At 39.9% G+C, this 24,874-nt stretch overlaps 1 protein-coding gene across 4 annotated transcripts in view; it reads left to right on the plus strand.

Moving 5' to 3' along the window:
- The window catches only part of Ptprz1 (protein tyrosine phosphatase receptor type Z1), a 180,066-nt gene extending 157,970 nt beyond the window's left edge, over positions 1–22,096 (plus strand). For all 4 annotated transcript variants that reach the window (XM_021191650.2, XM_021191651.1, XM_029534829.1 and 1 more), the window contains 10 exons: positions 1,257–1,420; positions 3,038–3,173; positions 5,080–5,226; positions 10,332–10,425; positions 10,757–10,830; positions 12,039–12,167; positions 13,407–13,553; positions 17,742–17,884; positions 18,604–18,739; positions 21,159–22,096. In XM_021191650.2, coding sequence (XP_021047309.1) covers positions 1,257–1,420; positions 3,038–3,173; positions 5,080–5,226; positions 10,332–10,425; positions 10,757–10,830; positions 12,039–12,167; positions 13,407–13,553; positions 17,742–17,884; positions 18,604–18,739; positions 21,159–21,299 — 1,311 coding nt within the window. In that variant the 3' untranslated portion in view covers positions 21,300–22,096. The remainder of the gene's footprint in view (positions 1–1,256; positions 1,421–3,037; positions 3,174–5,079; positions 5,227–10,331; positions 10,426–10,756; positions 10,831–12,038; positions 12,168–13,406; positions 13,554–17,741; positions 17,885–18,603; positions 18,740–21,158) is intronic.
- Positions 22,097–24,874: the final 2,778 nt, after the last annotated feature.

Raw genomic sequence — 24,874 nt, forward strand, 5'->3', positions numbered from 1 at the left:
AAAGAAAGAAAGAAAAGAAAGAAAAGAAAAGAAAAGAAAAGAAAAGAAAAGAAAAGAAAAGAAAAGAAAAGAAAAGAAAAGAAAAGAAAAGAAAAGATCAGTGAGGCAAATATACCCAGAGAAACAATGTGTCCCTTGAGATTTTCACAAGAAATAGAACTATGAATAATGGATAGATAGATAGATAGATAGATAGATAGATAGATAGATAGATAGATAGAGATAGATATGGATAAAGGTGAATGAGTGGTTTGATAATACATACATACATACATACATACATACATACATACACACACATAGAAATGATGGTAGTAGTGGTGGTGATGGTGGTAGTAGTGGTGATGGTGGTAATGTTGATGGTAGTGGTGATGGTGGTAATGTTGATGGTAGTGGTGATGGTGGTAATGTTGATGGTAGTGGTGGTGATGGTGATGGTGATGGTGATGGTGGTAATGTTGNTGGTGATGGTGGTAATGTTGATGGTAGTGGTGGTGATGGTGATGGTGATGGTGATGGTGGTAATGTTGATGGTAGTGGTGGTGATGGTGATGGTGATGGTGATGGTGGTAATGTTGATGGTAGTGGTGGCGATGACTGTGGTGGTGGTGGTACTGATGGCTGAATTGATAGAGATGGGTGAGTGAGTGGAAGGACATTAATGGCTGAGTATGGTTTGTAAGATGGAATTTTGGGTTTGGATTGACTCATGTAATTTTGGAAATGACTAAGTGTGAAGTCTATGGATGTGAGTAGAAATTCAGGTAAGGGTTGTCCGGGTGAGAGTTCAAATCATCAAGACTTCAGCTAACTTTCCAGTTGGGTTTCTGTGCTAAAGTTTTGACAAGCACCTCTTCTTCAGGAAACTCAAGTCTTGGCTTTCAAAGCCTCAGCTTATTGGGTCAATCTCACATCGAGGAATCACATAGTTGCTTTACCCAATCTACAAATTTAAATTTTAACCACATCTAATAAAATCAGAAACCACAGTAAAATCAAAGACTTCCACAAAACTGATGACAACTGCCTAGCTAAAAGGGCATAAAAGTTGACTGTCATAAATAACATAAACGTACGTGTGTATGAACATATATTCTTACTAAAATAAAACCCAAATATGTAAGGTAAAATGTAGGATAATTAGCTTAATTTAGCCATGTCACAATATATCCATGCTTCAATATATGTATATATGCTGGACAACATAACTATGCATAATTCTTATTTGCTGCTATCAGCTGTCTGAACTCTTCCAGGGCTCTCAGAAAGGAAGATCCAGTGGGCGCCTAGTCACACAGTATCATTACACCCAGTGGCCTGACATGGGTGTTCCCGAGTACTCCCTGCCCGTGCTGGCCTTTGTGAGAAAGGCTGCCCAGGCCAAGCGCCACGCAGTCGGGCCAGTTGTTGTCCACTGCAGGTGAGTCTCAGAGCTGTTCTCCCAAACCCACAGAACTTCTTAGGCTGACACGTGAGGATTCAAGGAACAACTTGTACCAAACTAGAAATGACTGTACGCAACAGGAGAAGTGAAATTATATCCCCATCTGCATAAGTATTGATCAGTAGGAGCAAGTGTAGTAGATTTGCTATTGGAAGGCTAAAGATCTCAGAGCAGCAGGTATTGAATTGTTTAATTGGATTTCAACTTATTAACGGTGAGATAGACACAGCACTGTTTTGTTCTTAAACATCTATGTGCAGCACACAACACCATAGAATAAGACTTTCAATGCTTAAAATATTGTCCCTGGTCTGACTTAACCTGTTATACAGTTATCATGCCAAGTTTATACCGAAGGCAAGGCACTCAGACTTGGAGAAATTTAGCAAGATAACCTGACTTTTTAAAAATACTTTTACCCTCAAATCCCTGTCTTGTTTTTCCAACTTCTTGAAAGTCACGTTGACTCTGTTAGGCAATCCATTGCTGCCCAGGAACTAGAACTTTTAAGAAGATACTGATAAAGAGAAATGACACCATTAAGAGAGGTGGGGGCAGTTTGTAGGAGCTATGCCACTCTTATGGTTTGTAGTTAAAGCGATAGAAGTTACTACTGACCAAGTGTGGCCAGCGTCCTGACTGCAAAGATAGCTTTCATTTCTCTACTCAGTGCTGTGCTGAGGCACTGCCTGTGGTTTCGCAGAAGTAGCTGTCTGCCTTGGGCACGCAGCTAGCTCCTCGGACACATTCTAATCACCTACTTGGACTTTTTCTCGGATAAAGTTGGACAGGTTGATCTGGGGAGTGTTGTTTTTGTTTTTTGTTTTTTTTTTTTTTTTTGGGGGGGTTGAGTTTTTTGTTTTTTGTTTTTTGTTTTGTTTTGTTTTTGTTTTTTTCAATCTGGTAGCTTCTTGACAAACTGAAGAAAACTAAAGAATGTGGAAAACAAGCTTCTGAAGGTCAGGGACTGTCTCCCAGAGAAGGGACAAGGACCTGGCTATTGTGCAGAGCGGTGCTAATTCTCTCTATAGTACTTGCGGGGACAATTGAGAAGGCCCGCCTGAGGTCTGTCCCTCAGACTGAGGCTTTGAAGAAGGTAGGTGATAGTGGGACAGGACTTTGTGCTTTAGTCCTTGTGGTCTCACTGAAACGAAACTTTCAGCTGAAAGCCCCACTGGATTCTTTTCTCTCATTAGTGTCAAAACCTTTGCAAACATGCCTACCTTGAACATTCCAGAGACCTCTGTCTTTCAGAATTTGCTGAAGCTGACGCTTCCACTTTCCTCAGACTAAACATCTGCTTTACTTACTGTGTACCGTAGAGCTGACAATCACCAATAACTGTGGGAACTAGTTTTAAAACACCCCATGGAAGTAGTTAGGATGCCCTGCGAAGCAGAAACAAACCCCAAAGGAAACTTTGTTTAAGCACTATGCTGAGCTGCCACACTGTTTATAATTTTAGATTGCTAAGTTTGTGTAGGACTTACTGGCTTGGGGAAGGAAGCTGCTTTTATCAACATGACAATGAAATAATGACCTACTTTTACACTCCTGTGCTTGACATTGAAGTATTCCTTTCTGTCTGTTCAGTGCCGGCGTGGGGAGAACAGGGACATACATTGTACTAGACAGTATGCTGCAACAGATTCAACACGAAGGGACCGTCAACATATTTGGCTTCTTAAAACACATTCGTTCTCAAAGGAATTATTTGGTGCAAACAGAGGTATTGTTTTTTTTAAAAAATATATCTTTATTCATCTAAGGTATGGGAGTGTCACTGAAACCTAGGTATGTTATTCTCTGAGGGTAGCCATAAAGACTGACTACTTCTAAGAAGGGTAAAAATGACAGAAATGCATTTGCTATGGTCTGAGGTCTGAAATCCAAGGTCTGAAGTCCATCAGTGAAGTGGCCCTTCAAAAGCTTGAAGAAGTGATTGCTTTCTTGCCTTGTTTTGGATTCTCGTGGCTACATATATCCTTAATCCTAGAAGCATTGGTCTAACCTCTCCCTCTGTCTTCTTATGGCTATCTTCCTTCTGTGTCTAAATTTCCCTCTACTAAGATGAATGCCAGCCACTGCTCTCTGACAGTTGAATTGAAAAAAAAAAAAAAGTATCATGTCTGTAGCGCCCCTATTTATAAGACCTTATTTAGAGATATTCCTTTGTTGAGCTGCAACTTATGTTTTAGGAGAATGCAATTCAACCTATAACATTAAATTGCAAAGAAATCACAGATAGGACAGCAAAATTCTGCCCATGTAGGTACAAAAAATGAGGACTATCTTCCATATGGCATTAATTATGGTAAAGATCCAGAAGCAATAGAACACTCAACATGTGAGCAAACACCTAAAGCTACTCAACACAGAGTTAATGGATTCAGTTTCTTCTATTTAAAATACATGACCATATACAAGGCGGGACAGAGTTTACAAATCTGTTTTATTCTCTCCTGCTTTCTAATAAAAGTGAGGATAGATTAACAGCTATGACATGACCCCTTAGAATGACCAGAAATATGTGACTAGTCTGAAACAAAAAACGAACCAAAACCATTTTCCATCACTGAAATAACTTTCTGTGAGACAGAACCAGAGAAAAGTCCCATTAGTGAAATATAAGAAAATCATTAGACACAAACTAGACAAGCCTGAACCCAACTGTTCTAGTGTGTTCTCTGTTGCCACAACAAGACACTGACTGGAACCATTTTAGGGAGGAAAGGTTTTGTTTTAGTTTACAAATTACAACAGGACAGGAAACTGAAGCAGAGACTCTGGAAGAATGCTGGCTTTCTCATCCCGTGGTTTCCTCAGTTACCTTTCTTATACAGCCAAGACCCACCTTCCCAGCGATTGTTTCACCCACAATGGGGTAGGGTGGACCCTCCCACATCCATTTACAATCAAGAAAATGCTCCCCAACATACACACACATTCTCTCTCATAGAGGCTAATCTGAGGGACACAATTCCTTGATTGAGATTATTCTCTTCCCAGCAATGTCCAGTTAGTATTGTGATGATGATGTACCTGACCAGGAAACCACTCTGCTCCCATGTGGCAGGCTAATAGGAGAATATTAGAGGATTGAAGAGGTGAATGCTTTCTTGCCTTGTTTTGGATTCTCGTGGCTACATATATCCTTAATCCTAGAAGCATTGGTCTAACCTCTCCCTCTGTCTTCTTATGGCTATCCTCCTTCTGTGTCTAAATTTCCCTCTACTAAGATGAATGCCAGCCACTGCTCTCTGACAGTTGAATTGAACTAGAGCAAGTCCACCAGAAGCCCTGGACTGTAGGGAATGCTCCTCATAGGAAAGTGAGCTCAAGACATACGGAAGGCAGAGGGTTTGGCTTTGCCCTTCCAAGTCGTCTGTCCTACATCCACTCCACCGAGACCAGTGAGGGACAAACAGAGGAGGAATGAGAAGAGTGCGTTTCTGCCTGGGCCACCTCCTCCCCTGTCCACCTTCCTACCAGGCCTCACTGACAATCTTTGGCAGGGCCGCTCACAACTATTTTGTTGAACTCTAGCTTTCTGCCCAAACAGAAGTTTCTACATTTGTACCAAGATGTCTGTGAGAAAATGTAAAGCAGTGCTTATCTCGTGGCTGTTTTCTCAGGAGCAGTATGTCTTCATTCATGATACCCTGGTCGAGGCCATACTCAGCAAGGAAACAGAGGTGCCCGACAGTCACATTCACTCCTATGTTAATACACTCCTCATACCCGGACCAACAGGCAAGACAAAACTAGAGAAACAATTCCAGGTGAGTTTGCTTGCTCAAATGCCTCTGGGATGTCACCACAGAACTGAACCGTCACTGTAGCTCCTCATTTGACTCGACAAGGCCAAGTAGAGGAGCTGGGAGTGTTGCTAGAATAATGGCTTTGTGTTTGAACCACCCTTGTTCATTACAATAGGTTACAGCACCACACGGTAGATTTTAAAGAGATGCTTAATTCTGAGTACCAAGAGGAAAAGTCGTCAGAAACCCTAGATTAACTTTGACAAATGCAGACACGGCCCAGGAAAGAAGGACATGGAGAATAACAGAATGAACAGACAGAACTCACAATACAAACTGGATAAGTGCTCTTTTTGCTTTGAAAAAAACCAGACCACTTCAGCACAAGTGTAGTGGCTCAGACTGTTCCTGCTACTCTTTGAAACAGCCTCTGTCTCACTTGAAACCCTCGGACTAAAGTAGGCCACCTACTTACAATAGCTTCCTCAACCCTAGTTTCTCCCACTCACCTGTCTTGAGATAGAAAACCAGAGTGTTTGTGGAGGGGAGACGTGATTTTCTCCAAACTTCCAAAACACAAGCTTCCTGACTTTCAGAAGTTACTTTGCAAAGACTTCAGAAAGTGGGTGTTAGCAAACCTGCCTCTCATCGCAGAGAAAGTACAGAACGAGGGCTATGATTTCTCTGCACACGATCCCATACTATCCTCAAACTTCTGAGGGTTTCAGGAGAAACAGGGCTAAGGAAAGAATATCTAAGAAGTTAAAAGATCCTGGGGCAAGGCTAAGAAGCATTAATCCTTTTCTCAATGCTATTTGCCTAACCTACAGCAGAGTATGCTAACTACCATCAGTCCCCTGCCTCTGACCTTGGAACTGCCTTCTGTGCTCTGGGAACACAAAAGGAAGATTGGGGTGTCTTCTAATCATAGAACTTGTTTGCAGAAAGATATGAGGCCTTGTTCATCAGGACTATGCAGATCCCTAGGCTTTGGAGAAAGTATGCAGACCAGGTTCTTTAAAAAAAGAAAAAGTAAATCATGAAAATGAAGTTTGACGGATACCCTTTTACAGAAATGAAAAGCCATCCTGGCAACCCAACTTTACATTTATATCCCCTGTTGTCACTAGAGCTCTCATTTATGTAGGACTCACCCGCTACACGGTTACCTAAGAATATTGGTATGGCTTACGCTGAATATGGAATTAAATAGAAATACACAAATATTGAATTAAAAAGAGAGATTTTTTGACCTTTTTATTCCCATTCACAATTCAAATAGGAAATGCAGATGTAAAGGCATACTGTATTATTTTTATATTTTTAAAAGCAATATTCATTCAAGTCCCGAGAAAGAAAATTTTCCTTGAAACAAATTGCATGCCTTTTCCATAAGATTGATCAAATACCTATTAGTTGCCAGGCTTTGAGGTTTAATGCCGACCTGTAATCTTAGGGGCTAGGTTATGGCTCAGTTGGTAAAGTGCTTACTGCATGAACATGAGAGGATGCATTTAGATCCCTAGGCCCATGGAAAAAAGCTTCACACAGTGGTGTAGTGCCTGTAATCCCAGGCCTGTAGAAGAAGGTGCAGGCGCACCTCTGGGGCTTGCTGTCTCAATCAGTCTAACTGAACTGGCAAGTTCCTGGTTCAGATAGAGAATTCATGTCCAAAGAAATAATTGGAGAAAAACTAAGGATACCTGATGTCAACCTCCAACCTCTATATGAACACACACACACACACACACACAAACAATATAAACATGCATTTTAAAAAACAAACAATAAAGGAGGAGCTAGAGAGATGGTTCATCAGTTAGGAGATTTGAACTGCTCTAACAGTGGACCCATGTTCAGTTCCCAGCACCAACGTTGGACAGGTCATAACTGCCTGTGACTCTAGCTTTAGAGAATCTAGTACCCTCTTCTGAAATCCTCAGATAACTGAACTCACATGTGCACATACCCCACACACAGACACAGAAAATGTGTACACACAAATTAAATTATATAATATATATCATATATATTAAAAGAGATCTTAATTAAAAGAACACACTCAACTCCCACTCTCAAGGTGCTTGCAGCCTAGTGAAAGATACAGATAAGAAAGTAGGCAAAAACAAAACTGTGGAAAGCACCACAGTGGAAGAAAAGGATGCTACAGGTGCACAGGTAAAGGTACAACTTAGGGAAGAATGTGTGCATCCATAAGAGGACTTGGTGTTTAGCTTATAGGACATTACATTTTGAAAGGAAAAGAGACAAATATAACTGCTCAGATTCTGTTAACCAGGAGAGGATGATGTCATTTCCTGTGACAGAGAATTCGAGAGAGAAGGTGCATATTTGCAGGATGTGATAGAGGACAAGATGGTCAGATCACTCCTACGTCTACAGAACTCTGAAGTACTAGAAACAGACTAGCAAGACTTTCATTATTAAATGGAATGACTGAGGTACAGGGTTCTACAAATAAAAAGTTTATTTGGGATTGTGATTCTGTGAATACATAGTCAAAGAGCCACATATGGTGATGGCCTTCTTACTGAATGGAAGTCTTAGGTCCTGCAGAGCATCAACTGGATATGTAACAAGTAAGTGTGTGTGTGTGTGTGTGTGTGTGTGTGTGTGTGTGTGTGTGTGTATTTTGCGTGTGTGTAAAACTCTGTACCTCTTTTATAGCTACTAAGATTCATTCATAAGAGCTCTAGCCTAAAGACTTAATATAATCCTGGTTACCTCCCCAAATCTGCCCCTCTATACACCATAGGTGACCTCAGCTTTCACACTTTCAATACCTCTCAGTAGAGACTAAATTTGAACACATGAAGCTCTGAGAAACACATTCAAATCATAGACAAACCATAACAAAAGGTGCTCCAGTTAATGTGTGTAGTAGGTAACTCACTATTGCATCTAAATGGTAATAGATCAGGCATGGAGAAAGAGTCTGGCCAGCTTGGAGATGATTACTTGAAGCCTTGGAACTGGATAAGATGGTCACTAAGATAAGATTAGGTGTTTAAGAAGGCTTGGGAGAAAGGATGGAGATACAGCTCTCCCAGTGGTAGAACTCTTACCTAGCACATACAGTGTCCTAGGCTCAAAGCCAACTGGAAAGAGAGAAAGAAAGAAAGAAAGAAAGAAAGAAAGAAAGAAAGAAAGAAAGAAAGAAAGAAAGAAAGAAAGAAAGAAAGAAAGAAAGAAAGAAAAAGCAGGGAAGAGTGAAGATAAGAGGGTAAATGGAAGGCATGAGAGTGAGAGATAGTGAGAAATAAAATAATCTAAAGAAAGTATGGTTTCAAGAGGAGAAAAATGAATAGAAACGGCAAACACTAATAACACTTGTGGGAAAGTCAGTAGAGCTCTGTCCTGGGCACTGGGCACTGATGACCTTTGAAATGGTTATTACATTGAAGACACAATTGAGTTAGAAACCAATGAAAAGGCCACAGCAACAAGCAAGCTGGGGGGGGGGGGGGGGCTGGAGAGATGACTCAGCAGTTAAGACTGAGTTCAATTCCCAGCAACCACATGGTGGTGCACAACCATCTGTAATGAGATATGATGCTCTCTTCTGGTGTGTCTGAAGACATCGACAGTGTACTTACATACATAAAATGAATAAATAGATTTTTTAAAAAGAAGCAAGCTCAGAGGAACAAGAAGGCCGTTAGAGGAGGATAGGATTAGAGAAAAATATATTGACATTAGGGCTCCTGAACACATGTGGCATGCACACAGATAGACACACATATAAACACATAAACACTATATGTGTGTGTGTGTGTGTGTGTGTGTGTGTGTGTGTGTTTGTTTGTTTATATATGATGCTTGGCACAAAAGAAAATAATAAGGATAGCTATTAGGAAATAAGAGCTCAGAGAACAAGACATTTTATCTTGCTTATTTTGATTTGATTGTGGGTTTTGTTGTTGTTTTGTTTGTTGATTTTTCGAGACAGGGTTTCTCTGTTTAGTTCTGTCTGTCCTCATACTCTATTTGTAGGCCAAGTTAGCCTTGAATTCACAGAGATCAGCCTGCCTTTGCCTCCCAAGAGCTGAGATCAAAGGTGTGCAGTGCCACACCCAGCCTTGAGTGTGTTTTAGTAAGAGATAGATAAGCTTCCTTTAAAACTAGGAGAAGTAAGCAAATTCAAATTAGCAAAGTTCCTTAGTGTAAAGAGATAAGATTGGGAAAACAGGTAAAGGAATGGGCTCTAGAACCGGAAGACCTTAGTGGTTTGCAGAGAGTGTGTACTTAGAAATGAATGCACAACCTCCAAGATGTCCTTGATGCAGGAAGGTGTAAGTATTCACAAACACAATAGAGGCATTCGAAGGCTGATGCCTTACACCTGGGATCTCTGCCCTCAAGATCCTGAGGCATAAGGACTGCCACAAAGCTGACATCAGCCTGGATTAAGAGTGAGACCCTGTTTTATGAAACATGATCATAAAATAGAGATATTTTCTAAGTTTAAAAACAGACTGTAAGTGGGAACATAGAGAACATAGGCTTTGCCAGATCTTTAAGAAACAAAAATTTCCAAACCTTGGTAGAAAAAAAAAAAAAAAAAAACTCAGTGGAAAAACCAACCAGACTATTTTATTGAATACATAAATATTTGATACCAAGATAGTGTGTGCATAAAACACTTATTGAGCAGTATCAGTAAAATAGAATTTGGGGTTTCAGTGACTGAAAACCACCAGCATCCTGTAGCATCCTAGTTTATAGGATTCATTCCAAAAATCAAATAACTATTTAACACTCGTGAGAGTAAGTAGAAGAAATGTAAGGTGCACACCCACAGAGGAAGCCATCAAGGAAAGCCTGGAGGGGAAGCCATTTGGACACACTCACAGAGGAAACTGCCAGGAAGATCCTCTCAAGATCAAAGGGCTTGAAATAGCATCCAGGCTTCTGAGACTTCACTCAAAGGGGGCTTGCTTAAAAACAAAACAACAAAACAAAACAAAACAAAAAACCTGGGATCTAAAAGAGTTTGTTATGTTTACACCAAATGTCATTCCTTTGTTGAGGTGTGTCGGTGTGTGTTTGGGCATCTGGGTGAAGTGCATGAGATGACCTGCACATTTCCTTGCCTCTCTTGTCAGCTTCTGAGTCAGTCAAATATTCTTCAGAGTGACTACTCTACAGCCCTGAAGCAGTGTAACAGGGAGAAGAATAGGACATCCTCCATCATCCCTGGTAAGCCATACTGAATCTTGCAAAACCAACTCAGTTTTTAATTTCCATAACAAAACACTTCTATGTCTTAGTAATAATTATGTATTCTAATTATGCTATGTCTATTGTCATATTATTCTAATTATACCCAGTACTTGATTATTAAAAATAACTCAAATCCTTGAAGTCTTAAGAAAAATTGGAAAACTTAACTGTAACAATTAGTAGTATAACCATCAAAGGTATTCACTGAGAAATGCAATTGTACTTTGCATTTGGGATTTGTTGTTGGGGGTGGGGATGGCTCAGTGCAGTGAGCATGTTTGTTTACCTGCAATGTTCTGTGTTCCAGTGGAAAGATCAAGGGTGGGCATTTCATCCCTGAGTGGGGAAGGCACAGACTACATCAATGCATCCTATATTATGGTAAGTCAGAGACATCATGGGAGAATCTACAAGCCCATCTGTGTTACCAGAATTAATAGTAGAGTCTGCTCCTGGATGCTGCAACGGCACCTATCCAATACAGTCAGTCCAATACACTGTCTATGGCACACAGTCTTCAGTGGCCAGAGGAATAGCAGCATATCTATCTGGATGTTTTCATATGTGCTGGGACTGAAGAAACCTCAATAGAAAACCATAAGGAAATACGGGGTCCCAAATTCACCATTCAGAGATGATGAGTAGACATAAAATGTATTCGCCCAGGCACAGATCTGGGGCAGAGGTAGGGTAGAGGATTTCAATAGAGTCCAAATTTACTAACATTAGCATCCCAGGTTTCATTTGCACTATTGGATTTTTAAAGATGTAAAACCTTCCTTCTGCATTGAGGTTGTCTGATGGACAGATCTGTGCTTTGGTTACATTTGTGTGCCCTTTATTACCATCTTAGGATAGTCAGTCATACAGCTTGGTTTCAAACAAAAAGAGTCCTAATGTTCATTCCCAAACCACTGTTCTAGTCAGCCAGCAAAGAAATGACCTAAGATGTATGGTTACCACTGTCTAACACATACCACATTTCAAATAAACCCATTGTGGTTAGTGAAAGACCACACTGCAAGAGGAGAGTTTCAAATTCAGTAAATAGCATGTAAACCATTCCATCCAGTTATAACAGTTTCCAGGCTTCATAAGTACAATCAGAGAGGACCTTTCGTGTGATTCCTCTCATAGGGGAGGCAGCCAGGGGCGAGGACATGGAAGGTGACCTAGGGTGAAGAGATGTGAGATGCAGTACTTTGAATCCCAGGGCTTTTTGGACAATGAGGATTATAAACTCTGTCATGGATTTACACTCTGTTATCTAGTGCAAGAGACACTTTCAGAAGTGGTTTCGGTACATCGACTTCTAGAGGTCACACCCCTTAAGGTAAATGTATCCATAGCACTTAACTTCGTATACTCAGTTTAACCACCTTTAAAATGAGGATGATAGTTCTATCTCATAGATTCCTGAATAGGAAGAAAACTGTACCTAGCATACAGACATTGGCCAGTAAATGTTGGTTGTAATACATTATTCTTTCAGCATTCAGTCTAGAATTAAATATAGTACTTCAACATAAAACCACAGTTCTCTGTTTAGTCATATTTTGGGCTCTTCTCTCATGTCTTTGGTTTTGTAGGGTTATTACCAGAGCAATGAATTCATCATCACCCAGCATCCCCTGCTGCACACCATCAAAGACTTCTGGAGAATGATATGGGATCAGAATGCCCAGCTGGTGGTTATGATTCCAGATGGTCAAAACATGGTAGGTCATTATTTTCTTTTTGTTCTTTTCTTATAAGGAAAATAGATTACAAAACCTATCATTACAAAAAGTAATCTTTTCTTTTACAGTTAATAGACTCACTGGAGTCATGCTTTTCTGGACTAGATTGGTTAAGCAGTTCCATGGGGTCAAAGTAGTGGGTGAGAGATCTAAATGAAGTAGATTAAAGTTGCTAAATACATATTTGTGGCACTGCTTAAGCACCAGAGGAATGCAACCACAGACTACACCAGTTTATACATTCCTGGCTGCATTTTTAAAATAAAATATATAGTATTGTATTGAAATTTCCATTTAAGCCTCTTTTTGAAATTTTATTATTTTATTTACACTTTCACAAAAGCATAGCTGAAGAAGTAGTTACATCATCTTAATAATGTCAGCCAATGTTCTTTTATGATGGAGATACTTAGAAAACTTTTAGATTTATGTTTAAGGATCTCATCCATGTACACAACAAAGTAGGATGATACGTGGATTTGCCAGCACACACGTCTTCAAATTTGATGTGTTGTTTTTTTTTTTTTTTTTACTAACTTACTACAATTATTGTCGACCCTATAAGAAAGGGTATAACAGTAGGCATGAAACATGGGCATCTCACGAGTGGCCATAGTCCCAAAGAAGAATGACTCTCCCTCCCCGGGCTACTCTCATCTGCCAATAGCTTCTCATCTAGAGTGGTGAGGTGAGTCTCCAGGACTTCCTCTCCTGCCCATGGTGGAAGTTTTACTTTAAACATATATATATATATATAAACTTGTAAAGGAAAGGACTCTTCAGAACCACAGTGTCAGTGACACATCCACTCTTCTATATCAGTCAAAATTAATATATGATTTGGGCTTGTCAAGTATACTTAACTCTTGTACACAGTTTAAGTATCTAAAGTCACAGAGATTCCAAGTCATGCTAGAAATTGGTGCGCCCTCACTTCAGTCATCTTACTCAGTTGGCAGTTGTAGAAGCAGCAGGCTTACTGAGGCAACTGCTGAGCCAAGACCACAAAATGCCACGACTATAGTCTGGTTTGTGCAATGTTTTATTTCACACATTAATCCATTCTGGATTAATATTCCAAAGACATTTTAATGGTAAATTTTGTTATTCAAAGGAAATTTTGATTTGAAATGTCTATAACAAGCATTTGATCTGATTTTCCAATCAGACCAATGAACTGTTTCATGAAAATCTATATTCTCCCTTGGTCTTTCTCAGGCAGAGGATGAATTTGTATACTGGCCAAATAAAGATGAGCCCATAAATTGTGAAAGCTTCAAAGTCACCCTTATGTCTGAAGAACACAAATGCCTTTCGAATGAGGAAAAACTGATCGTTCAAGACTTCATCTTGGAAGCGACACAGGTATGGAGGGAACCAGGTTAGAGGATGAACTTCCTTCCTGCTCATGGGTGAGATGTGCGATGACTTGGGAGTCTATTAGAAGTGGGCAAGGACTATGACTTCTTACAAATTGAGACGATTCCAGAGATATTCCTATACTTCTCATTTTTACTTCCAAAAAATCTGACAGAATCATCAGATTACTAATCTTGGATAAACTACAATTCTTAACTTCTGTGTATGCAGAAAAGCACAAAGATTTCTCTTTTACTCCAAATTGGTTGCCGATAGAACTTAGGTTGAAAAACACCCATGAAAGGATATAAGTACAGAGACAAAATTTAGAGCTAAGATGAAAGGATGGACTATCCAGAGACTACCCCATCCGGGGATCCATCCCATCATCAGCCACCAAACCCAGATACTAATGCACATGCCAGCAAGATTCTACTGAAGGGACCCTCATATAGCGGCCTCTTGTGAGGCTATGCCAGTGCCTGGCAAACACAGAAGTGGATGCTCACAGTCAGCTATTGGATGGAACACAGGGCCCCCAATGGAGGAGCTAGAGAAAGTACCCAAGGAGCTGAAGGGGGCTGCAACCCTGTAGATGGAACAACAATATGAACTAACCAGTAACCCCTGAGTTCGTGTTTCTAGCTGCAAATGTAGCAGAAGATGGCCTAATAGGCCATCATTGGGAAGAGAGGCCCCTTGGTCTTGCAAACNTTATATGACCCAGCACAGGGGAAGGCCAGGGCCAAGAAGTGGGAGTGGGTGGGTAGGGGAGCAGGGGCGGGGGGGTATGGGGAACTTTCAGGATAGCATTTGAAATGTAAATAAAGAAAATAATAATAATAATAATAATAATAATAATAATAATAATAATAATAATAATAATGAACTTAGGTTGAAAGTAAACGAACAAAAATAATTGTAAATCTCTTTGAGTTTTTTTTTTTTTTTCTGTAGATGGGTTTTTGGCCTGCTTGTATGTCTGTAGACAACATGCATGCCATGTTCAAGGAGGCCAAAAGTGGGCATCAGATCTACTAGAATTGGCGCAGAGGGTGGTTGTGAACCATCATGTGTATGCTAAGAATCGAACTCAGGTTCTCTGGAAGAGCAGCCAGTGCTTGTAAATGTGAACCTTTCTGTTTTTCAGGCCCTAGTTCTAATTCTTATTTTAAAACCAGCACTTCTTGCCATGCTTTCTCCCATAGGTACCCATACTTAAAAAGGCTTACTTTAAGAAAATACTCATTAGATACCCACTGTCTTGTCATGTGTATTTTTCTAACCACCCCCATTGCCCACCTCAGCCATAGGAAATACAGCTGTCTCCTAGTGTTGTACAGAAAGCACACTATACAGTAAGTATTCAGGATTGATTCCAGTTCAGTGCATCTCGGATATGTAAATCAAATGTCACTGATGTCCAAATTTCCAGAAAGCAAGCCTGGGAATGCGGGGACATTCTCAAGCAGTGGTCAGAAAAGCAAGATGAAGTAGGCATTTTCATGCACTTCATAGCTACTGTGTCTTACTTGTCATAGCTCTTGAGTTCAGTGAAGAAAGATGTAAAAGTTTATGCTGTGTGGACCAGACTCATTTCAACTTCCAGGAAGTTTGTTAAATGCCTAAAGTCAAAATCTGGGAGATTGTTAACTATTTTATATAAAGACTATTTTTAACATATCAGGTATTATATAATAAAATAATGTTCATAAGGTATATATGGTATATTGAAGTGATACACTGAATGATTCCTTGGCTACTGAGTTCAATAAAGGAACACAGCTTTGACCATTGGCCGAGATGCTTCATCTCCCACTCAACCATCTTACCCTCTCTCCAGATATAGTGGCCTCTTCTCCAATTAGTGTTTATTGATCTCTGGATTTACTTCATAATTTCACCTTTTATCTCTGTTTTCTTCAAGACTGCATTGTTTTGATCTTATATTTGATCCTTATATTAATTATGTGTATGTTTTCAAATATTTGTTGCCTTCCCTCATTATAATATTGATGGCATTTATTTGCACAATTGGGTATAAGTCAAATCTGTTTGCTTTGGCTGTTAACATATTCAGGGTATTGTGGGGTTTTTTTTTTTTCTATCCAAAATTGGGGTACTACTTGTATGAAGTCGGCTTCTTCTTCTTTTTTTTTTTTTTTTCAAAATTTGCCATTATACATGGTACCTGACTAAATACGTTTACCTACATGAAAATGTTTCTTGGGTTCACCCAGGGATCCCTCATGGGTTATTGAGAATGAGACCCTTAAGTTTTTCAGCATTATGATTGCTTTAAACGTGGTTCTACTGAGATGCTTTTCATTTACAGCTCATGAGAAATCTGGAATCTCCTCATTACTGCTTATGTTGAGGCTGAAATAACCTTATTTTTTCTTTACTAGTTTTAATTTTTCATATTGAAAGTGAAGGCACCTTTCCAAAATTTATTGCCCATTGTATTGATAATTCATTTCTAGTGGTAGGTCCTTCGGGATTTTGCCCAAATTTCCATTAGTGCGTTGAAATTTTGTTTACTTACTTGTGTGGGGTTTTTGTATAGTCTAGGCATTAACCCCTTTCTAGGAACAGATGCTGCCAATATTCTTCTATGTAATTTTAGCATTTTTAACTTTTTGTAAGTGAAAGTTTACAAGTTTAATTAATGTGGGATTTATCATCCTTCCCATTCCATTTTGTTATAAAGAATCTATCATTTAGGATTCACTGTTAACAAATCCTGGTGGGGAGTGAGGAAGCAGTTCAATAGCAGAATGAACGTTTAGCCTAATAGGATCCCTAAATTCTAGTCTTTGCACCAAAACCAAACTGAGAACCAAATCAAAATATGTCTGAAATTCAGACACCTAAATGTTCTCTATTTTTCCTTTAGTTTTTATATTGCATTGTTTTAAGTCAAAGAGTGCACTTTCATTATTTGCCATATGATGTTATTATCCTAGTGACCTTGAGCTCACAGACAGCAGTTTCAGCTCAGGCACACATCTGCTATGACTATGTCTGTATGAACTTGTTTCTAGCATTACTACTTCCTTCCACTGAGCTCCTTGTCAATCTCCCTGCTGACCTGGAAATGCCTTGATTCTGTCTTATAATAATTCGTGCTATCAGATAAGCCAATGCTCCATCACGATTTTCTTTGTTCACAGTACTTTGGTTGTTTGAGATTACGTTTACTACATAAAATTGATTCCGGGACATTTGTTGTCAAATATAGCATCTCATTTAGTTCACTTTAGGAAACTGGAGGTCAAAGGTTTATTTCACTGTGACATAATCTGGTTAATCACGCAAAAAGTAATCGAGACTAGAGTTCCAAGTGGACGTCTACCCCAGATGTTTTTTACTGTGTTGTCGAATCTCATTCTAATGAGTACGGCTGAGGTTTGATGGTCTCTGTGCTCTTTTCCAAACAAAATTTAACCCTGAAGATTTCCTTTTGTAACTTAAAATTGAGCAGTGCAGACACATCTTTAAGGCATGCTTTCATGGTATATTAGCATTGACATGATTCACTTATATATAACATCTTTTTCATTAATCTATTTATTTATTCACTTTATATCCTGATCAAAACCCCCTCCCTCCTCTCCTCCAAGCCCCATCTTAAATCCCCCTCCCTCCACTACAATGGGGGGGGGGGAGCTTGAGAAGATGAATCAGTTGGTAAAGAGCTTACCATTGAAGCATAAGAACATGAGTTCAATTCCAAGCACTGACATGAAAGCCAGGGCCAGTGATGCTGGTGGGGGGGGGGGGTAGAGGCAGGAAGATTCCAAGTGTTTGCTGGGCCAACCAGTCTAGTCCAGACCAGTAAGTTCCAGATGAAAGATCCTGTCTCAGAAAATGTGCTAGAGAAAAACTGTAGACATTTAATATCAACCTTTTACCTCCATGTGTACATACATGTATACACATGTACAGTCCCCCACACAAAGACCTACAAAGGAGATAAGGTTTTATCCTGGTGAATGGATCTATTCATGGTTAATGTCCCACTGCAATGATTTTCCTCCTTCCACTATGAGGGATGAACTACAAATAAAGCATGCACTATTTCTCTCATTTAGCTTCGGTTTGTGAATTTCCCACTTATTCTGCCTCACGATAAACTGCCACCAGCCTGTCATTGCTCCTTTTAAAACACTGATTTGTTCTTTCTTCTCCTAGGATGACTATGTGCTGGAAGTAAGGCATTTCCAGTGCCCCAAATGGCCAAATCCGGATAGTCCCATTAGTAAAACATTTGAACTTATAAGTATTATCAAAGAAGAAGCTGCTAACAGGGATGGACCCATGATTGTTCATGATGAGTAAGTCTCACGGTCTTAGGCATTGAGACCCCTGGATATGTGCATGCCTCTGTTGTCCGCTGACCAGTCTGATGCTTTGTGTCCACGTTTTGATTCAGCCAGGATAGATTAGCTGATTCTTATCATCAAAGGTGACACAGAATATTATGCCTCCCTGGTAACTCCTGGTGAAGGCAGAACACCTGTGTCTAAACACTAGAATCTTCCCTTAGGTTTTGTAGTAGGAGTCTTTGCTGCGATGAGACAATGTTTCAGTACTGGATTTTTTAAAGGAGCGAATGTAGGATATGTCCAAGCTATTTACTTCGTGAGAAAGGAGTAAAAATGACTATTGTTTGGTAGTTTTTGCTGTTGTTTCTGTTTTGCATAAGAGAGCAATCTTTAGTTCATAATTTCTTCTGTTTCTATGACAATGAAAAAGGCTAAAATTGTGCTAAATAACTGTTCTGTAAGGTATATAGTTTATATATTATAACCTCAGCCAAATATTTTCTGCCTGCCTCTTTCAAAGAATACAAATAATGAGGCATAATCAAACAGTAAAACATTTTATGAAGTATCTTGTTTTTAATGGCACATTTGACTCTGTCCCCAATTCAGTGACAATTCTATGCACAATAAAAAGAAACAAAGACAAGCCATTTCGAGGCGGTATGCTCTGAGTTAAAAATGTAGCTGATGCATCTGACGGAGTCTTTGTCCTGTCTCTTTGCTACAAGGCACGGGGGAGTAACAGCAGGAACTTTCTGTGCTCTCACAACCCTTATGCACCAACTAGAAAAAGAAAACGCCATGGATGTTTACCAAGTAGCCAAGATGATCAATTTGATGAGGCCGGGAGTCTTCACTGACATTGTAAGTGATGGACCTCACCTTTTATTGTTGAATTATCACTTCCTGAATGTTACTAAAGTTTTTTTTTTTTTCTTTAATCACATATAAGAAAGGCCACAGAGGCTGGTAGGTACCATTAGATTAGAGCATTCACACTGAATTACAAGTGTGAACTTTGCAGAAGACTGGCAGATTAAAAAACCTTTAGTCACTCAGTGCCCTTTTTATAAGATACATTGTGACTCTTAAAAATACCTATAGTGGAATTACCAACCAATTGGTTTGTTCAGCAAACTGAAGAGTTATATTCCTGAGGTTCAAGTTGAGGCTTCATTGAACAGCCGGAGATATATCTCAAAGACTTAAATTCACTTTTTTCTCAAGCCGAGCCCAGTTTCTGAAGTTAACAAATAACTAATTCATGGGTGCTTTTAAGAGAAAAAAGATGTGCACAGTCAAGAATGAGACACAGCCAGCTCTTCTGGTTTCAAGGTTTAGTTTAGAAATAACCTGAAAGTTGCTATTATTGTGACAAAATAATAGAAAGCTCGGTGAGAGTCTTGGGTACGGATGTCAAAGTCTTGAGGTCACTGTCAGCTTCTTAGCTGAGTACAGAGAAGGGCCTCATAGAGAGCTCACTGGGGAGCATGACACACCTTTTCTCCAGGCAGATCATCAAGCCAGACAAAATGAGAGGGAGTAAAAAACGTTTGGTGAGCAGTGTGTTCCTTGGTGATACAACAGCCACTGTTGAGCACTCTCCATAGATGGACAGAAGCATTTGATTATACAGCAGTTAAAGTAAGAAAAAGAAGTCCATGGGTTTTGAGGGTTGGGAATATAACTCAGTTAGTAGAATGCTTCCCTAACATGCACAGGGAACTAGTTTTGATCCCCATAATCATATAAATTGGATAAAGAAAACATGTCTGTAGTCTTGTCACTTGGGAGGTAGTTCATCCTCAGCTACATAGTGAGTTCAAGACCAGCCTCAGATCTATAAAAAAGAGGAGAAAGGAAGGAGAGATGTTGCTTTTATAAAGGCTATAGACGCTTAGCACAGATGAAGTTTATCTGAATTGTCTTCCAACTCCAGGAAACAAAGGAATAAGAACTGAGTGCTTATCACTGTCAAGTGTGCATGGCCTTTTTTCTCTACATTCAGTGACTTTTATCTCATTGCAAAGAGATTTGGGTTTAACCAAATAGGTACAACTAAATATGGAATGGGCACCTCAGCTGAGTACAAGCCCATTAAATCAGCTCTGTGCCCTTACATGAATGGTTCTAAAGTGTGTCTGATCTGGAAATCAGTGTGGCGGTTCCTCAGAAACTTGGACATAGTACTACCTGAGGACCCAGCAATACCTCTTCTGGGCATATACCCAGAAGATCTTCCAACTGGTAATAAGGACACATGCTCCACTATGTTCATAGCAGCCTTATTTATAATAGCCAGAAGCTGGAAAGAACCCAGATGTCCCTCAATAGAGGAATGGATACAGAAACTGTGGTACATTTACACAATAGAATACTACTCAGCTATTAAAAACAATGAATTTATGAAATTCGTGGGCAAATGGATGTATGTGGAGGATATCATCCTTAGTGAGGTAACCCAATCACAAAAGAAGTCACTAGGTATGCACTCACTGATAAGCGGATATTAGCCCAGAAACTTAGAATACCCAAGATACATTTTGCAAAACACAAGAAAACCAAGAAGGAAGACCATTGTGTGGATACTTCATTCCTCCTTAGAAGAAGGAAAAGATACCCATGAAAGGATATAGGTACAGAGATAAAATTTAGAGCTAAGATGAAAGGATGGACTATCCAGAGACTAACCCATCTGGGGATCCATCCCATCATCAGCCACCACACCCAGATACTAATTCACATGCCAGCACAATTCTGCTCAAGGGACCCTGATATAGCGGCCTCTTGTGAGGCTATGCCAGTGCCTGGCAAACACAGAAGTGGATGCTCATAGTCAGCTATTGGATGGAACATAGGACCCCCAATGGAGGAGCTAGAGAAAGTACCCAAGGAGCTGAAGNGGGCTGCAACCCTGTNGGTGGAACAACAATATGAACTAACCAGTACCCACTGAGTTCGTGTCTCTAGCTGCATATGTAGCAGAAGATGGCCTAATTGGCCATCATTGGGAAGAGAGGCCCCTTGGTCTTGCAAACTTTATATGACCCAGCACAGGGGAATGCCAGTGCCAAGAAGTGGGAGTGGGTGGGTAGGGGAGCAGGGGCGGGGGGAGGGTATCGGTAAATTTCAGGATAGCATCTGAAATGTAAATAAAGAAAATATCTAATAAAAAAACATAAAAAATAAATAAATAAAGTGTGTCTGAAATCAGGCCTGCTCTTTGCAATCCCATGCCTCTGTTGCGCTTCCTGTCTATATTCTCCCTTCCCATGTTTTCTAGGAGCAGTATCAGTTTCTGTACAAAGTGGTCCTCAGCCTCGTCAGCACAAGGCAGGAAGAGAACCCATCCACCTCTCTGGACAGTAATGGTGCAGCTTTGCCTGATGGAAATATAGCTGAAAGCCTGGAATCTTTAGTCTAACGCAGAAAGGGTGTAGGACATCCCTCATCCATGCATTGTCTCTTTCTAAAAGTAGAAAAAAATGAATCCAGTTCTGTTATTTGTTTACTTCTTGTGACTTGACAGTAACTCATTCTGCTGCCAAATTGACACCATTAACAACGTGTGCCTTTTTGAATGACTTCTTGTAATTCACTTATGTTTGAACTAAAATGATTGAATTTTACAGTGTTTCTAAGAATTGAATTGTGGTATTTTTTTCCATATTGATTTTAACAAAAAAAATCAATTTGTAGATAATAAGAAACACCAACCTTGGAAGATATTTGTTCTTAAGTGTCAAATTTTTAGCTGTATTTGTAGCAATCATCAGGTTCGCTAGAAATATAACTTTTAATATAGTAGATTGTAAGTAAACCACTTCATCCCCAATGATATTCAACATTTTACAACTGTAGTATTCATCTGAAGTAAGAGTGATAGTAACTTATGTAAATACTGTTCTGGCGTCTCCATGGACCAAATTTATATTTATAATTGTAGATTTTTATATTTTACTACTGTGTGAGTTTTCTAGTGGTGTACTTGAGTTTAATTATGTAGCTTACTCTCTGGTCTTACTTACTCTACATGTCATCTAAAACTGTAATGTGTTATCCAAGAAACTAACCCTGTTTCTGCATGTCATTTTAACTTTTGTGAAAATAGAAAACCACTTGTTTTAAAATACGATTTTATGAGAATAACACCTCACCAAACATTCCTTACATGGTTTTTATCTGAGAAGTTGCAAAAATAAATATAAATATTGCTATTAACTTGTGTTCACTTGTGGAATGTTGTAGTGACCTGTGTGTAGTATTGTAAAGCTATCTTGTATTTACCTGTTGTAGTTGTTTTCTCAGAGGTTTACTGCTGAATATGCTCATTCTTTCTAGTTCTTTCTGAACTCTGGCTGGCTGGTTCAACTCAGCAGTTCTGGCTCAAAACTCCTCTCCAAATTGTCTGATTCAACCTGGCTTCTCTCAGTTCTGCCTGGCTCTGCTTGATCTCAAACTAACTCTGGCAATTTGTTCTAATCTTCTGGCTCTTTATTATCTGGCTTCAACTGTCTCTGCTGACCTGCACTGAACTGCATGAATTCACAAACAAATTCAATTCCATTGCACTGCACTGACTCCCAACTGACTCAACTCCCTACTTACTGACTCCCTCTCTCTGTGCTGATCTTAAATGGCTTTCCTCCTGAGAGTTGAGCATATCTTATTTCTGACTCATTCTGTCAAATCTTTCTCTGATTCATCACTTTGTCTGCTCCTCAATTAGACATCACTTTCAAGTATGACTGCTTCCTTCTACAGACTAATTTTACCTTAAAGGCCTGTACTAAGGGCATGACTGTATTCCAGTCAGATAACACAGACCTCGGTCTCTGGATGTGATCCCTTGCCAAAGCAGCCATATTGCTGGATTAAAATTTCTTTACATGGTAGAAAATTGTGAACATGGGTCCCACTAAGAAAAAGTGAAAAGCCCAAAGAAATGGAACAGAGTATCAAGCTCTGGTTCCCAAACTGCGTACTCTATGATACACAGGGATCTCACAAAATTTTATGGATTTAAGCAGCACAGTAGCTGGTGCTACCACTACAAAATGTGTATCATTAAACCATTTGGACCCACTTGCTCAATAAGGAGAACCATTTTGTATTTCTTTTGCCTTATAGGATCATCGTGACCTGGATATGCATGACTTCCAAAGCCCCATGTGCTGACATTCTCACCCCTAGGAGGACAAAGAGAAAGGGGTTCATCGTGGTAGGGAAAGCATGACAACAGGAGCAGGAGACTTCTGGTCACTTCATATCTGTAGGCAGGAAGAAAGAGAACAGGAAATACTTCCTGGTTATGAAATTTCAAGGCCTTGTCCCCTGACTCACCTCTGCCAGGAAGGCCTCACCTCCTAAAGCTTCCATAACTTTCCAGAACAGCACCACAAAGTGCCAAGCCTGGCATGGCCCTGTTGGGGACAGAGTGATATGGTACCCCTGGGACAGGGTGCTGGTGTGAGCCTCCATGAGTGTAGATGGCTGCTGTGGGCATAAGACTTGTTTACGTGATAATATACATATTTTCACATTCCTCTGAGTAACATCCTCCCTGTTAACGTTAATGATGCCATGATAACCAGACTGTACAAGTCTAGGAGCCCAAGGTGTGAATAATGTCTCAGCAAAATGGTAAAGGCTGGGACCTTCAGGACAGCCCTTAAGGTTATAGAAAAGATCTCCAAATGCATGAGTTCAAAATATATATAACTTCTTAACTATGAAAACAATAAGGATGCAGTATGACTTATGAGGGCCTTCACTAAAGGAACAAAGGCAGCTAGCTACACAATGAGCCAACTTGTCAGAAAGATACAAAAGCAGGCAGATTCCTAAGTTCAAGGTCAGCCTGGGACAAAGCAAGGTTAGGCCCAGGTGTTGTAGAAAATGATAATTTCAGTGTAGGGTCTCACTCAACTAACTTATCTTCTGTGGTTAGCAAAGGCCGACAGATCTCTACGTTCTTTTGAAATGTTAAGAAAAAAATGTGTGCTGACTGTCCCTTAAGAATCAAAGGGGGGCCTCCAGTGGAGGAGCTAGAGAAAGTACCCAAGGAGTTAAAGGGGTCTGCAACCCTATAGGAGGAATAACAATATGAACTAACCAGTACCCCAGAGTTCGTGTCTCTAGCTGCATATGTAGCAGAAGATGGCCTCGTCGGCCATCATTGGAATGAGAGGCACTTGGTCTTGCAAAAATTATATGCCCAGTACAGGGGAATGTCAGGGCCAGTAAGCAGGAGTGGGTGGGTTGGGAAGCAGGGCGGGGGGGGGGGAGGGTATAGGGGACTTTTGGGATAGCATTTGAAATGTAAATGAAAAAAATATCTAATAAAAATTGTTTTTGAAGAATCAAAGGGCTGGGGTCACAGAATTCTGATTCATTAGATAGTCAAAGGAACTTGGAGTAAATGACTAGATTGATATGTAACATAAAATTGATATGTAATATAAAAGACTGGGTTTTGGTCTGCATGAGATGAGCTAGCAATCTCTGAAGGGATAGCAGTTCTTTAGACTTTGCTCTAGTGAGAGCTGAGTGTTCTGGAGATTTGCGACTTTGGTCAGAAAAGCCATGTGCTATCCAGGTAGCTTTCACAAGTTTGCTAGTACAGAGAGCTGTCTCAACCAGAGAGTTTTTAGAATAGCAAGGAAAAGCTGGCTAGAGCAGAAAACACACACATACAGAGAGAGAGAGAGAGAGAGAGAGAGAGAGAGAGAGAGAGAGAGAGAGAGAGAGAGAGCACAGTCTGGAAAGCCATTTCAGTAGAACCTAGGCCACCAGCTTGGACCCACAATTTGACTTTGAGTGGTTCTTTTGGCCACACCCAGACACCACCTCTTCTCTCGGAACCCCTCTCCATGCCCAGGCTGGTCCTTGGAAGCAGTGTGTTTAAGCACAAGTCTAAGGAGAAGATCTTACATTCAAACCACAATAATGTCTTTAAGTAAAAGAACTAAGAGAGATCCCTGCAATTTTCCATTACAT

This window comes from Mus pahari, chromosome 2 (assembly GCF_900095145.1).
Source record: "Mus pahari chromosome 2, PAHARI_EIJ_v1.1, whole genome shotgun sequence".
In the NCBI taxonomy this organism is placed as follows: domain Eukaryota; kingdom Metazoa; phylum Chordata; class Mammalia; order Rodentia; family Muridae; genus Mus; species Mus pahari.